We start from the raw sequence: 13,425 nt of genomic DNA, 5'->3' as shown, positions 1-13,425 counted from the left end.
GACAAGAGAATTTCATTTCGAAAACTAAGGAAACTGGAAAAGGTACGGATAAAGAAGAAGAAGAAAGCACAAGAATGATTAAAGTTCTTGGAAAATATAGGAAGAGCTCTGTTGTTGAAGGAGCGCCGGAAGAAGACGGGGCCCCACCATCGTGTAATTCAATCTAGACGACGTCGTGATGCTTCAATAGAGTCCACTTATGGGCGCGACGAAAGTTTGAAGAGATGTGCCGGGAAAAGATTTGAATCTCGAAATGGTTATGTTCGAGTTGGATGGATGAACAAGTTTTCATGACATGTTGGAGACGTTTTTTTTTGACCAGATGAGAGACGTTTAGGCTTCGGCTTAGGCTTTGGTTTAGGCTTAGTCTTAGGCCTACGTTTACAATTTGTTGCGGATTGTGATGATGAAAAAATGACGTGCTTTTATTGTCCTTAAAATCTTGAAAAAGTTCGGTTTTCAAAATGACGACCAAAAAAATTCTTGGCCTAGTTTATTTGTAAATTTTCGCTTTGTTTTCGGATTTTACATTGTTGGATTGAATATTCTCTAATGGCGTCACCATCAGGTGTAATCAATTTTCCATTTTAGGCAGTCTAAGAGGAAACGAAAAAAGCTGGCAAAATATGTTTCAATTTTTCAAACTAAGCTTTTCAAAATTCCAAAACCTAGAAAACAAAGAATACAAAAAGAAAGGGGGAGACAATTGAACACAATTGACTGCGCGTGAACACTTGTGGGGTCTTGAAGAAATTAGCGAGTTATCGGCTCGTTTGAGTTCCAATTCAATTGGTTCATTAGAAAATGACGACGCTTTGTGGAAATGGCATTTGTATGAGTGTGGAGGATGGGTGTGCCCGATTTATTATTATCGAACTTTGGATAGGACAGAGGAAATGGGCTGAAAAAAAATTTCTTTTTACAAGTTTTTGATATTTTAATTATACATTTTGGAAGTTTTTTATTATTATTTTAATGAAAATAATTTGTTTTCGGCAACTGGAATTGGTCATAAAATTGTTTTTCTGTATGATTGGTTCTCGGAATCCGGCAAATTTTTAGCCGAAGGTAGCTGGTACCCCAAATCAATTTAAATTGGGGTCCTAGCCAAAATAGTAAAGCCCGCCTTCAAGGTCGCCTACACCGCTGCTTTGTGCCTGCCTACAAAGACACGTAGGCACGTGCAACCTTGAAACCCTAGAAACATGATAAACAATCCCCACATAACGTGCTAATTTCTCGTGACTTTTTAGTTTTTTTTTTTCAAAGGTAAACTTAAATTTTTAAAGCTCACGTTCTCCCTAATATTCCAATCATTCCTTGCCTTTTCCGTTGAACAAATCATCAGGATTTTCATTGAATTTCGAAATTGTGAGTTTTTACATTTCTTCGTTTGGCAGAACCAATCAATTTCGTAGACTTCCAGAATAATGTCAAAAAAGAGAGAACTCTGGTTGACGCCTGCTCCAGCAACAGTTGGACAGGTCCGAGTTGTATTTTCGTTCAAATTGTCCAATCATGATATTGGAAAAACCGACGCGGTTAAAATCGAAGACGATATGACTGTTTCATATATTTGCTCGAACTCATTTTTTAATGGATTGATCATGGGTGAGTTGCCTGAAGCCTGCCTACCTGCCTGCGTACCTGCAGCATGCCTACCTGCCTGAAGACTACCTACCTGCCTGAAGTATACCTACCTGCCTGAAGCATGCCTACCTACCCAAAACATGCTTACCTACCTGAAGCATGCCTTCATTTTCACTCGTTCCAGGCGACAAGATCATCAGAGTCAACAATGTCTCAGGTAGTGCTTCAAGATGCCAATCGGAGCTTTTGAGAGGCACCGCGTGTAACGTCGAGGTCTCGAGACGAAAAGGTGTCACCCCGGTGACCTGTGAGCGACTTGCCAAATCTGGATGTAATCTGAGAAAGGGGCATGCTTGCTTCGTATTGGATGTTGAAAGAGTAACTTTTAATGGTTTTTGTCTTGAAAAAATTAAAATATTTCAGCCACCACACATGACAACCACGTCAGTCGGCCTGAAGCTTGGAATCATCAAAAGACGCGCATTTGTCACCAAAGTCGACCCGAACACTATCGCTTCTTCATTTTTTGGATGCGGTGATAGCATTATGGATATGAGCGGTGCACCGATTCCGATGACTGATAATCCGGATAATTTCATTCGCGAGCATCTCTCGAGACTGTCAACTGGAGCAAAAGTGTCATTTCTGGTGGAGAGACCGATTTCGGTGGCTATGGCGAAGCAGTATCAAAAGTTCATCGAGTCGATTACATATGATGATTCGGAAGTGGAGATGGCCCAGGATGTTATAGAGATCGGAAGGGTAGGTATGTTCCATGGGCGGCGTTTACTCGATAGTTGCCTGTTGTCGCTCCATGAAATCCCAATGTCTAAATTTCCAGGAAGCCAGTAATATGCACTTTATGATTCTGAAGAAACTAGTCACTCCGAGCATCTTGTCCTCCGATGTCAGAAGAAGAAAGAAGTCGAACAACAAAACAAGTGAATCGACGGAGGGGTCCATCACTATTTCGGTATGACTGTTCAACTTTTTCTTTGACCCTAATGTGTTCATTCAGAGTGCATCGACTGAGATGAAGATCACCAGTGACGTCACAGATTTCGATGATTTGAAGCCAGTTGAGTCGAAAAGTCACGCAGCTGGATCCTCTTCCTCGGATAGTGGTGGAGCGTTTGATGACGAGTAGAGAATGAGTTGTGAACTAGTGGGACAGTGTATTTAGTATGAAATTCGAGTTTTGAAAGCTTTGTTAAATTGGTAAACCTTGCTGCCAGTACTTTGTCAAATTGCCCTAACAATCAAACAGAGGCTCAAGATATCAAAAACTTTATTATTACACCGGGTGAAATGGGGATTTTGATTGAGATATGGGGAATCATGTATTTGTGCACGCGCTCTCTCATTTAAAAGAGGAAATAATAATAATTTATCCGTTTTTATGCCTCTTTCGTATTGTTTGCACTTTGATTGAGAGTTATTATTGATAGAGATCGTCATCACTTTTTACAACTACACAGCGGGAACAATGCTCATTTTTCGAGCAGTTTTGAATCTGATGTTCCGTTTAGACGAGCCTGAAATATTTCTAGAGTTTATATGAGATCAGGTGAACAGAGCAAGGTTTTGTTTGCATACAGTAAGTGAAAATTTGAATTTAGCGCAAAATTAAGAAAAATAGCAAACTTGAATTGTTTGCCAGATTATTTGAATGTATGTAAGTGCATTTTGTTCAATTTAACTGCTAGTTTTCTGAATTTCGCGTCGAAGAATTTTTTTTTGAAAGACTAAAATTTAAATTTCACGCCCAAGGCTCTGTAATAATAGAATTTGAATTTCGCACAAAACTTTTCAGAAATGTTAAACTTAAATCTCTCTTGAAACGCTCTAAAGATTTTTGGTAAATTTGAACTACAACTTTTCTATTCTGACATTTTTTTTCTTTGAAACGTTTATTTATAATTGAAATTTTTACTTTAAATTTTAATTTTTCTTCAAAGATTTTGGGAAAAAATGTTGGAAACAAAAATTCCCGCCAGATTTTTTTCAAAAAAATTTTGACCCGATTTTTTTTAGATTGGTGCAACATTCAAAACTCACTAGTTCAAAAATTTTTAACGACCTTCCGTTTTAAGACAAAAATATACTTTTAAAATTAAATGTTGTATTTAGCGCCAGATCCTTTTTCTGAAAATCTGATTTCTGAAAATCTGATTCAAATGTTTCAATTTTCCAAATTTTTGGAAATTCAGAGCAAAATACAATTGAGAACAATTCATATTCCAAATCGGATCAATAATTTTTATAAATTCGAATTTCACATTTTCAGACTCACTCTATTAAGTGCTAATCTCATTTTCCTAATGCTATTCCTGGCGAAACCTGGCGTATTCCCCTCATTTGTTGTCTCATGTGAATTAGATGTTGTAGTGGTTGTTGTCTCTGAACACTTCATACGTCACTAATTATTTGCCAATTTCATCTCCACTCACTCACCTTTGTAAATCGCATGTTCCATCTCACATTCCTCTGCTGCTTTCCCGAATTCTCGACGCAACCGTCTCACTGATTTTCGTTCTTTGAAGTATAAAAGGGCAAAAAGGATGGCGATGATGATGCAGACAAGGTTCAGAGATGTAGTTGTTCCACCGACAACTTTCAGGAGTTTGACTGAAACGTCTCAAATTGAGGTGTAAACTGAAATCCTGGCAGTGAGCCAAGAGTAGTGGGATCCTCAAACAAGGGATGCCCCATCGAGGAATACGAAAGCCAAACCCCTGGAGAAGTCCACTACCAGCTCGCCGCCCCAATTTTAAGCAATAGGTTAGTAAGAATACCGGGAGTTAGGAACAAAAGAGGAATTGGTGTGGAAAGGCTCACTATTAAACTGACGCATACCATCATATGCACCCATGAGCACTTTGTCGCATGTCTCGCCCATATATCCAATGTCACAGCTGAAAAATTTTGAATTTCGGATATGTATAAATTAATGGAGTGACTTACTGGCAAATCTGTCTGGAGCCATCCATGAGGCATATACCATTGGTTCCACAGATCCCGTCAAATTCCGATGAGCAAGGGGGTAGATCGCTGTTTATCTGGAAGATGTTTGTTTTGATGTTAAAAAATTTAAAAAAAAACAGGAAAAGCAGATTTATAAACTACATATTTAGGGTTTCGTCGAGACATTGTATCATTCAAAAGTTGATGAGCTTTGTCATCTCATATCTCGGTTAACTCTTGTTTTAACAAAAAACTGTGACCTTATAAAATATTTTTTATTCCTTCTTGCTGTAAAATCCGCGGAGATATGAGTTGTCAAAGTAAAGTGGTGGGGTTCAATTTGGTAGGTGCTACTATAAGGGCCCAAAAGATGTCAGTCGCTTGACTTAAAACTAAAAAAAAGACATTTCACTTTTTTTTAATTGAAAGCCAACATAAACATTACTCTGAATCACTGTAATTTATAGCATTTAATCATTTAAATTCTCATCTGAAATATTTGCACCATATTTCCAGCTGAATACCAGGTATAATAAACTGTATTGAAATAAATTTTAAGAATATTAAAAAGATATGTAGGGTTTTAAAAGTCACAAGAAGAACTAAGAGGTTTTTTTTTTCAAATTTTGAAAAATTTTCGTTTAGTGGAAAACCTGACGTTTTTCGATAAGAACATTTGAAAAAAACTCCAAAATTTGTGCTTAAAAAGGTATGAAAGGATATGTGAAACAATGTTATGAGTTTCTTATATTTTTCCGTTTTTTCCAAAAATAAAACTTTCGAAAAGTCGAAAAATTTTATTGAGCCATTAACTGAAAGACCCAAAACTTTTTTATTTAGCAGTTTTTCCCAAAAGTTTTTACAATTTTTCTTTTTTAATTTTTAGCCACGAAATTTTTTTTTTAATTTCGATTGTTTTTTTGGATTCGGATTTAAAACATGTGTTCGAAATAACGATTTTTCTTTAAACTGCCGCTAACAGAAAAATCCAAAATTGTTCATTTTAGCTCTTTTCATATAAATTTTCTGGTTGTTTTTTTTAACTCTTTTTGAACCTTTTTTGGAAACAAGTGTTCTTCCCAAAACGGATAAGGTGCTCGAATTTAAGCTTCTGCTCAAAGTGACCCATAAATTCCAACTCACTTCTCTCTTAGACTTCACTCTCATTTGTCTTGAATGATACTTTCCATCCTTCTTCCTTGTCGCCCCACATTCATACATACCCGTATGACTGAGGGAAAATGAATTAATCGTTAAAGTTTTGCTGCAAAAAAAACGGTCTTAAAATGATAAGAAAGTGCTTTTCCCTCACCTCTGTCCACTGCTCTCTCCAATTTCAACGTTATTGGATCGAAAGACCAAATTCTCAAAGTGTTCCTGAGCCATTGTGCATTTGAGCATCAGCTTTGAACCTTTTTCAATATTCTCCAAAGTTTTTGTCGTGGCACGTGCTTCTTCCTCGGGACTAAGAACAAGTTCATATGTTGGAAGAATTGGGACTTCTGGAGCATCACGACGGAGACGTCTAGCACGCATTTTGGAAGGCTGAAAATGGATTTTTGAGAGACTGGAGCTAAAAGAGCTGAAGCAGAAAATAACAATGGAGTGGAAAATTAAATTGAAGTGATTCATTCTATATGTAAATAAATAAAAATATATATACATAGAGAACGAAAGTCGAGAAATCGAATAAACAGATGAAGAATAAAAAAAGGAAAAATTGGAGATGACGTCCGGCAGAATCATGAATATTCATTGAAAGAAAGAGTAATTCAAGCCCATACTATAACATAGTTTTCAGCATTTTTGCTATTTTGAGTTCAATGAAGGGTTTACAGAATTTTAATTCGCTTCGGATTGTGAGGGTGGACAACAAATTCGATGCAAATTTTAAGTTTCAGCCATTTTTCAGAGAGAGTGCCGAAGCAAGTATAAACTTGTTATCGGCGACTTCAACGCTCGAATGGGATGCAGACAAAACAACGAAAGGTACATTGGCCCCCATGCCATGGAACCAAGAAATGATACTGGAGAGCTTCTCGCAACATTTTGTGAAACCAACCGTCTGTGGCACACGAACTCTATGTTCAAAAAGCCTATGCACAAACGGTGGACTTTCGTCAGTCCCGACGGGAATCACAGACACGAAATTGACCACATTCTGGCCAATGGAAAGTTTGTCACAGATACCACTGTACTCCCCTCTTTCACAAATGGTAGCGACCATAGGTTACTCCGCTGTAACCTCCACTTCAACAATTGTCTAGCAAAGTTGGAGCAGGTCAGACGGAGAAAACCTCCGAAAAGAGTGTTGGACCCGGCGATTGCTTATGCAATCTCAGCGACAGTCACGGTTCAGAGTGATCCTGATTTAGATACCGACTATGATAATCTGATTCAGTCACTAAAAGAACTTCAAGACCAAGCTATCGTTCGACCGGCCAACCACTCATCCAACAGACTTTCGGAGGAAACCCGAAAACTGCTGAACAAAAGACGTTTTATGGATAGAAATGATCCCCAATTCAAATCTATTTCAGATAAATGTCGTGAAGCAGTTCAGAAAGACCATGAAGCTTTTGCCAGTACTCGCCTTCTATCTGCTGCGAACCAGAAAAAGAGTTTGAAAAGAGTTGCTAGGGACATCAACGAATATAAGTCAGTTATCCCATGCCTCAAATCAACCTCTACTGGTGAAAGAATCACTTCCAGGGTGAAAATGGAGCAGGAGATTGAGAAGTTCTACACGGAGCTCTTCAAAAGCGCTGTGAGCAACTCTCAAACATCTTCAATACCCGCCACGGCAACTCCACCGCCGTTTCTCCCGGAAGAAATTCGTCATGTTCTCCGTTCCTTCCCGAATGGTAAAGCTGCAGGCCAAGACAAAATCAGTGCAGATTTCTTGAAATCTTGCCACGATAACGTCATTGACCTGATAACGGATCGATTCAACAGGTACCTCCACAGCAGAAATGTACCGAAACCCTGGAAAACCTCCAAAACCACTCTCATCTTCAAGAAAGGTGACCGTGAGAATTTGGAAAACTATAGGCCCATCTGCCTACTACCCGTACTCTACAAAGTATTCACCAAGTGTTTGCTGAATAGAATGCGAAGATCCCTTGATGAGGCTCAACCTGTCGAGCAGGCCGGATTCCGACGGTCTTTCTCTACGATCGATCACATCCACTCGCTCCAAAGACTTCTTGAAGTCGGCAGGGAATACCAGATCCCACTGACACTTGTCTTCATAGATTTCAAGAAGGCATTTGACAGTGTTGAACACCAGGCAATCTGGAAAAGTCTCGACGAGCAAGGTGCAGATGGAGCCTATATTGATCTACTGAAAGAGTGTTATAAAAATTGTACCACAAATTTTACCCCATTCCACAGGCCAGTCGCAGTACCTGTGACCAAAGGAGTTCGACAAGGAGATCCCATCTCTCCGAATCTCTTCTCCGCTTGCCTCGAACACGTTTTCCGAAAGCTTTCCTGGATTGAATTGAAAGGAGAAGCTGAGGATTACGATACGATCCCTGGAATGAGAGTGAATGGCAGAAATCTAACGAACCTCAGATTTGCTGACGATATTGTGCTCATCGCCAATCATCCGAATACTGCCAGCAAAATGCTCCAAGAACTCGTACAAAAATGCTCTGAAGTAGGTCTCGAGATCAATACTGGGAAGACGAAAGTCTTGCGAAACCGATTCGCTGACCCCAGTAAAGTCTACTTCGGTAGCCCTTCCCCCACCACCCAGCTCGACGACGTCGACGAGTACATCTACCTCGGTCGTCAAATCAACGCCCAAAACAACTTGATGCCGGAAATCCACCGAAGACGTCGAGCAGCCTGGGCTGCATTCAATGGAATCAAGAACACCACCGACTCCATCACCGACAAGAAGATTCGTGCGAATCTGTTCGACTCAATTGTCCTTCCAGCGCTCACCTACGGTTCAGAAGCCTGGACATTCACCAAAGCTCTATCCGAACGAGTACGAATCACACATGCCTCCCTAGAAAGACGGCTTGTGGGAATCACACTCACTCAACAACGAGAACGAGATCTCCATCGAGAAGACATTCGTACGATGTCTCTAGTCAGGGATCCGCTCAATTTCGTGAAAAAGAGAAAGCTAGGATGGGCTGGACACGTTGCGAGAAGGAAAGACGGAAGATGGACCACGTTGATGACAGAATGGCGCCCATATGGATGGAAAAGGCCTGTTGGAAGGCCGCCGATGCGATGGACTGATTCGCTGCGAAAGGAGATCACCACTCGTGACGCAGACGGAGAAGTCATCACCCCCTGGTCCACTATAGCCAAGGACCGAAAACAATGGCTTGCTGTGATCCGCAGGAATACCACGAATTCCTGAAGAACGGATCGTCTAAGTATCTAAGTATCTAAGTGGGCGCCGGGGGATTAGTATAATGGTAAACTTTTAAAGTAGGTGCAAAACTCCTGCCTGCCTGCCTGCCTGTCTGCCTACCTGTCATCAAGAAGGCCTACGCCAGCCCTAATGCCAAAGCACAAGAGTTCATGAAGTTTAGAAAATGAAAAATGCTAAAACGTACACTATAAGAAAATATGCGGAAGGCAGGCCTGTCTACCAAAAAATGTATTTTGAAAATAGATAATCTCAAAAACTTTCTTTTCCACTTTTAAATAAAAACACCTTGAAAACAGATTTTTTAACCATTATTCTTTGAATTCCTAAAACTTTATTAAATTTCTATCAAAAAATAGTACCTACGTGTGGCACACTAATAAATTGCGGCTTTTCGGGAAAAAATGCCGTTATCAAACATATGACGCGTTTTATTTTATGAATTGACTATGAGTGTTGAAATTTTGTTCGTTAGCCTTGATGTTGATGATAAAAACATTATGCAAAAGTTGCGGGAAAAGTAGTGGAAAATAATCAAAAAATTTTGCAGTTGAGCATATAAGCATGTAGGAATTCGTAATTTGACTAATCTGAATTTAACGGAGGGAAGGGGGAGCTCTGAGAACATAGGGATTAGAGGATTCAAAAAAAGTGATAATAATCTAATTTGAAGTTGCAATTTTCTAGGAAAATACCCGGAAAACGCCCGAAAATCGCTCAGGAAAAAAATAAATGAAAGGTCCTAATAAATAAAAATTAATCTTTTTTAGATAGATCTACAAGTAAAATCGATGAAATTCTATTGACAAAAATTCCAAAATGACCTTTCAAATCTAATTTTCCCTTCTCCAAAAGAGGGAGGGTGTCATCCGGTTTTTATGGGCAAAACACAATTGTTTATGGGCGGAAAATTCAATTGTTTTGCGTAGACGTGCGTATTTTAACACACAATTCTTTAATTAATTCCTTCCCAAAGTATACGTGAACTAGACGGAAAGGTTTCTTTTTTTAATTTCACCTGTTTTTGACGTAGAGGGGTCTGGAAAAGGGGAGAGTGGTTCAGTAAACTCTATTTAACATATTCAGGAGAATTTAATATTGGCTGAGTAGCGACTCAATGATTCCATATCAAAATTGAATTAGATTTCAATCGACACTTCATGATCTACATTTTCGTTCTTTGAATCAAGTTTCTGGAACCATTTGGAACAAAGTTGTGGTGGTTTTAAACATTGGCTATGTAGCGACTCACCAAAACTTAAAATCGTCCTAACTTTGTTCAAAATAAAGTTAGAAATTTGATTCAAGAGACAATTTTGTAGAAAATAACATTTTGCATCGAACGAAATAAAGCACGATACAGAGTCATTAAAACTGAGTCGCTACTCAGCCAATTTTCGAATATATATTTGGGTTGAAGAACTGGCTGAAAAACAACTCCAAATGTAAACTAAAACCCTTGGAAATTGGAAGTTTCAGAAATTTTCAGGCATTTCAAGTTATTGACAATTTCCAAAATTTCTAAAAAATACTCAACAAAAAATTAATAATCTAAAAATCCTACGAACACTTGAGATTTTCAAGGATTAGAGAAGATGAATATTTTGGCAAATATGAGAAAATGCGAACGTATTTAATTAAATTCTAGAGTGGGAAAGTTCTAGGGAATATATATAGATCAGGGACGAAGACGGAAAAAATAAAGAAAATGATGAATTAGTGTGGCCTTTGGCGCGTGTCAGAAAACGAACAAGAAACACGTTTTGGGGTGTGGCTGAGGGAATGTGTCACCTACCAAATGCATGCTTATCAGGTCAGGGAAAAATGTGGTAAAAGTGGGTCTCGACACGAAGAGAGCTTTATGAGTGGGCGGCGCAAGGATCACATGTGCCACGTCATCGATTTCAATGATATGGCGGTGATCCGAGCACACAAGCACAAATCAATGAAATTTTTAGGGGTTGAAAGAGAGAAAGAAGGTAAAGCGTTTCTTGCGGTTTGGTGGGAGGCGGCCGGGGACGCAGTGCACAAATATTTGACATGAACAAAGTGACAGAAATACAGTTCTCCTAGTTTTTTTTTTGACTTTTGATGGAAAAGAGTGAAAGATAAGGAGAGTGTGGTCGAGGTGACAAGCAGCAAAGGCCGAAATTGGAGGGAGAAAGTAGATCATGCGGAAATCGAAATTAAAGGTACGGAATTCTTGAAATTCCTGGTAATTTGTTTTGAAAATTGAACAAGTTTAATACTGACAATCATTGAGTCACACCTACCTACCTACTTAACTGCATACCTACTTGCCTACCTACCTACCTACCTATCTTCCTACCTACCTATCTTCCTACCTACATTGCTAGCTAACAACCAATCTACCTGCCTACCTGAATTTTTTAATTTCTTGCACTGGATGAAAAACAATGTGCAGGTTAGGCATTTCAGACACGTGACATGCCTATCTACGTGCCTACCTATTTTGATTGCATTAGTCACGAGTTTAGGCACAAGGCCAGTAGGTAGGTGTAATTGTGAAAAATTTTTTGAAACAAATTGTTCACCGAAAATTTCAAATACAATAATTTTAGACTAACTTCCTGAACTCAAAAATTTTCAGCAAAAGACCGCTCCCGGATTTTTCGAAATTATGCATTTTTAGTTACAATTGCCAGAAACTTCAAAATCTAAGTAGCCGTACTCAAAACGTGCCAGCTAAAAATTCCGGCTCTAAAAATTTTCGGCAACCCGTAATTGCCGTATTCTCCGAACATACCTAAAAAACAAAATACCAGAAAATTCGAGAAGCTTCTTCTTTTCACACTCACCAGAAAAAAGTGAGTAAGATGTTAAATATATGCATAGTGATTCCGATTCAATCAAACAACCCATAAATGGGTGACTAAGTGACGAGGAATGGAGGAGCGCGGAGGTGCGCGGTGAGCCAATTACGGTGTCAACAATAGGTTGAGTTATACACCGAGTGGAAGGCGAGTCGTAAGGCAAGTGTGAGGCGCCCGTCTTTTTGCAACTCTTCAAAAACTGAATAATTCTGCCTTCTGACGGAAATTGAGGTCGGGAAATGTTTTGTAGACAAAAGAATATTCTTAAGAATAGAAGAGGATTACTGGGGTGGTATTAGACTTGTTGACTCCGAAAAGTGAAGGAGATGAGTGAGGAGAAGTTTATAATTTAAATATGGTTTTACGTCAAAGGTTATGATGATTAATTCAGGAAGAGAAACAACATTAATTTATCATATTTTGTGGAGAGTGGGGACTGTGTTTTCTGATAATTTTATGAACTGATAGTGATGTGTTCTGGAATATTTTGACTATTTTTATTCGATGTTCCTATTACCCAGAAAACTGGAAAAATGTAGAAGACTTTTAATATTCAAATTTTATAGGTGCATGAGGCCACAGGCCACGCAAATGTACAAAAATTAGTCGTTTTGAATTCTTTTTTCCCCCAAAATGGTTTATTTCTTCGAAACTTTGTTCAAAGTATCAAAAAACGATCAATGTTTGTTTGTGCGGTTAGAACTTACATTTAACACGGTACTAAAGAAGTAACAAACACATTCTGATAAGAAACCATTATCATGATGAGTAATGTGATGTGGTTTTTTGGAAGGCAGAGAGTATGGGTGGCTGTAGATCAGCTGTGGAAGGAACCTTAAACCAAGCAGAAAATAGGCGGCAGGCAGGCACTTGGATAGGTAGGCATGAGGCAAGAACGTGCATTTGGTAAGAGTACGTATAAGGCATTGCATTATTAGCATTGTCAACTAACAAAACTGTTGCTGGCGTGATTAGTATTGTGCCTTATTACTAGTCTTTGAAAGGTTATATCTTGGTTCTTTTTTGAAGATTTGCTCTACTTTGAATTCTTATTTCTCGGATATAATTGACTTTCAAATAAATATTTTAACTATAAAAACGTAGAGAAATATTCGATACGTATTTTTCAACTGAGAGACTGTTTATAGAGCCAAAGGTAATCGATATGTGAGCCGTCAAAGTGGATCAAAATAGGAGAGGAAGGTGCTAGGCTGATAGGAAAATACGGTCTACATAAACTTCTTTATATCTCGGTTGTCATTAATTTTCATAATAATTTTACAACTGTCAAAATGTAGAGAAATATTTAACACGAATTTTTTTAGTTAAAAATAATATGATATTATACACAGATTCACAGACAACCGAGATATGAGCCGTCAAAGTGGAAGAGGTAAAGCTGCTACACTATTAGGAAGAATATGGTCAGAAAATGTATTTCAGCACCTTTAACTTAGGATCTTAGATCTGAAGCATTTTTCACTGGATTTAGTTGAGGTATAAATACACTTATAACAGTCCAAAATATCCCAATATCATAATAAAAAAGTCCAAAAATGCGTAGATTTTTCAAAAATTTAGGTCCAAGTTTTTGCATTTTTTCGAAAAAATATGGGCATCTTGACTAAATTTGAGCAAGTAGAA

General features: G+C 38.4%; 2 protein-coding genes and 1 non-coding gene across 4 annotated transcripts; 1 reads left to right on the top strand and 2 right to left on the bottom strand.

Moving 5' to 3' along the window:
* Window positions 1-75: 75 nt before the first annotated feature.
* F28E10.12 lies at window positions 76-222 on the bottom strand. Its single transcript, NR_053114.1, has one exon. It is a non-coding gene; the product is annotated as an Unclassified non-coding RNA F28E10.12 (non-coding RNA).
* Window positions 223-1,311: 1,089 nt separating this feature from the next.
* F28E10.4 (PDZ domain-containing protein) lies at window positions 1,312-2,794 on the top strand. The gene is made up of 6 exons (NM_068189.4): window positions 1,312-1,371; window positions 1,427-1,611; window positions 1,775-1,968; window positions 2,014-2,352; window positions 2,432-2,563; window positions 2,609-2,794. Exons 2-6 carry the CDS (start codon window positions 1,431-1,433, stop codon window positions 2,735-2,737), a joined length of 975 nt encoding a protein of 324 aa, NP_500590.2. The 5' UTR covers window positions 1,312-1,371; window positions 1,427-1,430; the 3' UTR covers window positions 2,738-2,794.
* Window positions 2,795-2,861: 67 nt separating this feature from the next.
* On the bottom strand, window positions 2,862-6,106 carry siss-1 (EGF-like domain-containing protein). 2 transcript variants are annotated; one of them, NM_001307317.3, is made up of 7 exons: window positions 5,867-6,106; window positions 5,698-5,818; window positions 4,555-4,649; window positions 4,447-4,505; window positions 4,045-4,218; window positions 3,884-3,990; window positions 2,862-3,125 (listed from the first exon to the last, which is right to left on the bottom strand). In NM_001307317.3, the coding sequence occupies exons 1-7, from the start codon at window positions 6,088-6,090 to the stop codon at window positions 3,081-3,083; spliced, it is 825 nt and encodes a 274-aa protein (NP_001294246.1). In that variant the 5' UTR covers window positions 6,091-6,106; the 3' UTR covers window positions 2,862-3,080. The 2 variants fall into 2 exon arrangements, with proteins under 2 accessions (NP_001294246.1, NP_001294245.1); NM_001307316.4 differs by having other exon boundaries at window positions 2,864-3,990; window positions 5,867-6,105.
* Between the last annotated feature and the right edge of the window lie 7,319 nt (window positions 6,107-13,425).

The sequence above is a fragment of the Caenorhabditis elegans genome, chromosome IV (assembly GCF_000002985.6).
Source record: "Caenorhabditis elegans chromosome IV".
NCBI lineage: Eukaryota > Metazoa > Nematoda > Chromadorea > Rhabditida > Rhabditidae > Caenorhabditis > Caenorhabditis elegans.
This window is presented reverse-complemented; position numbering and strand designations above follow the sequence as displayed.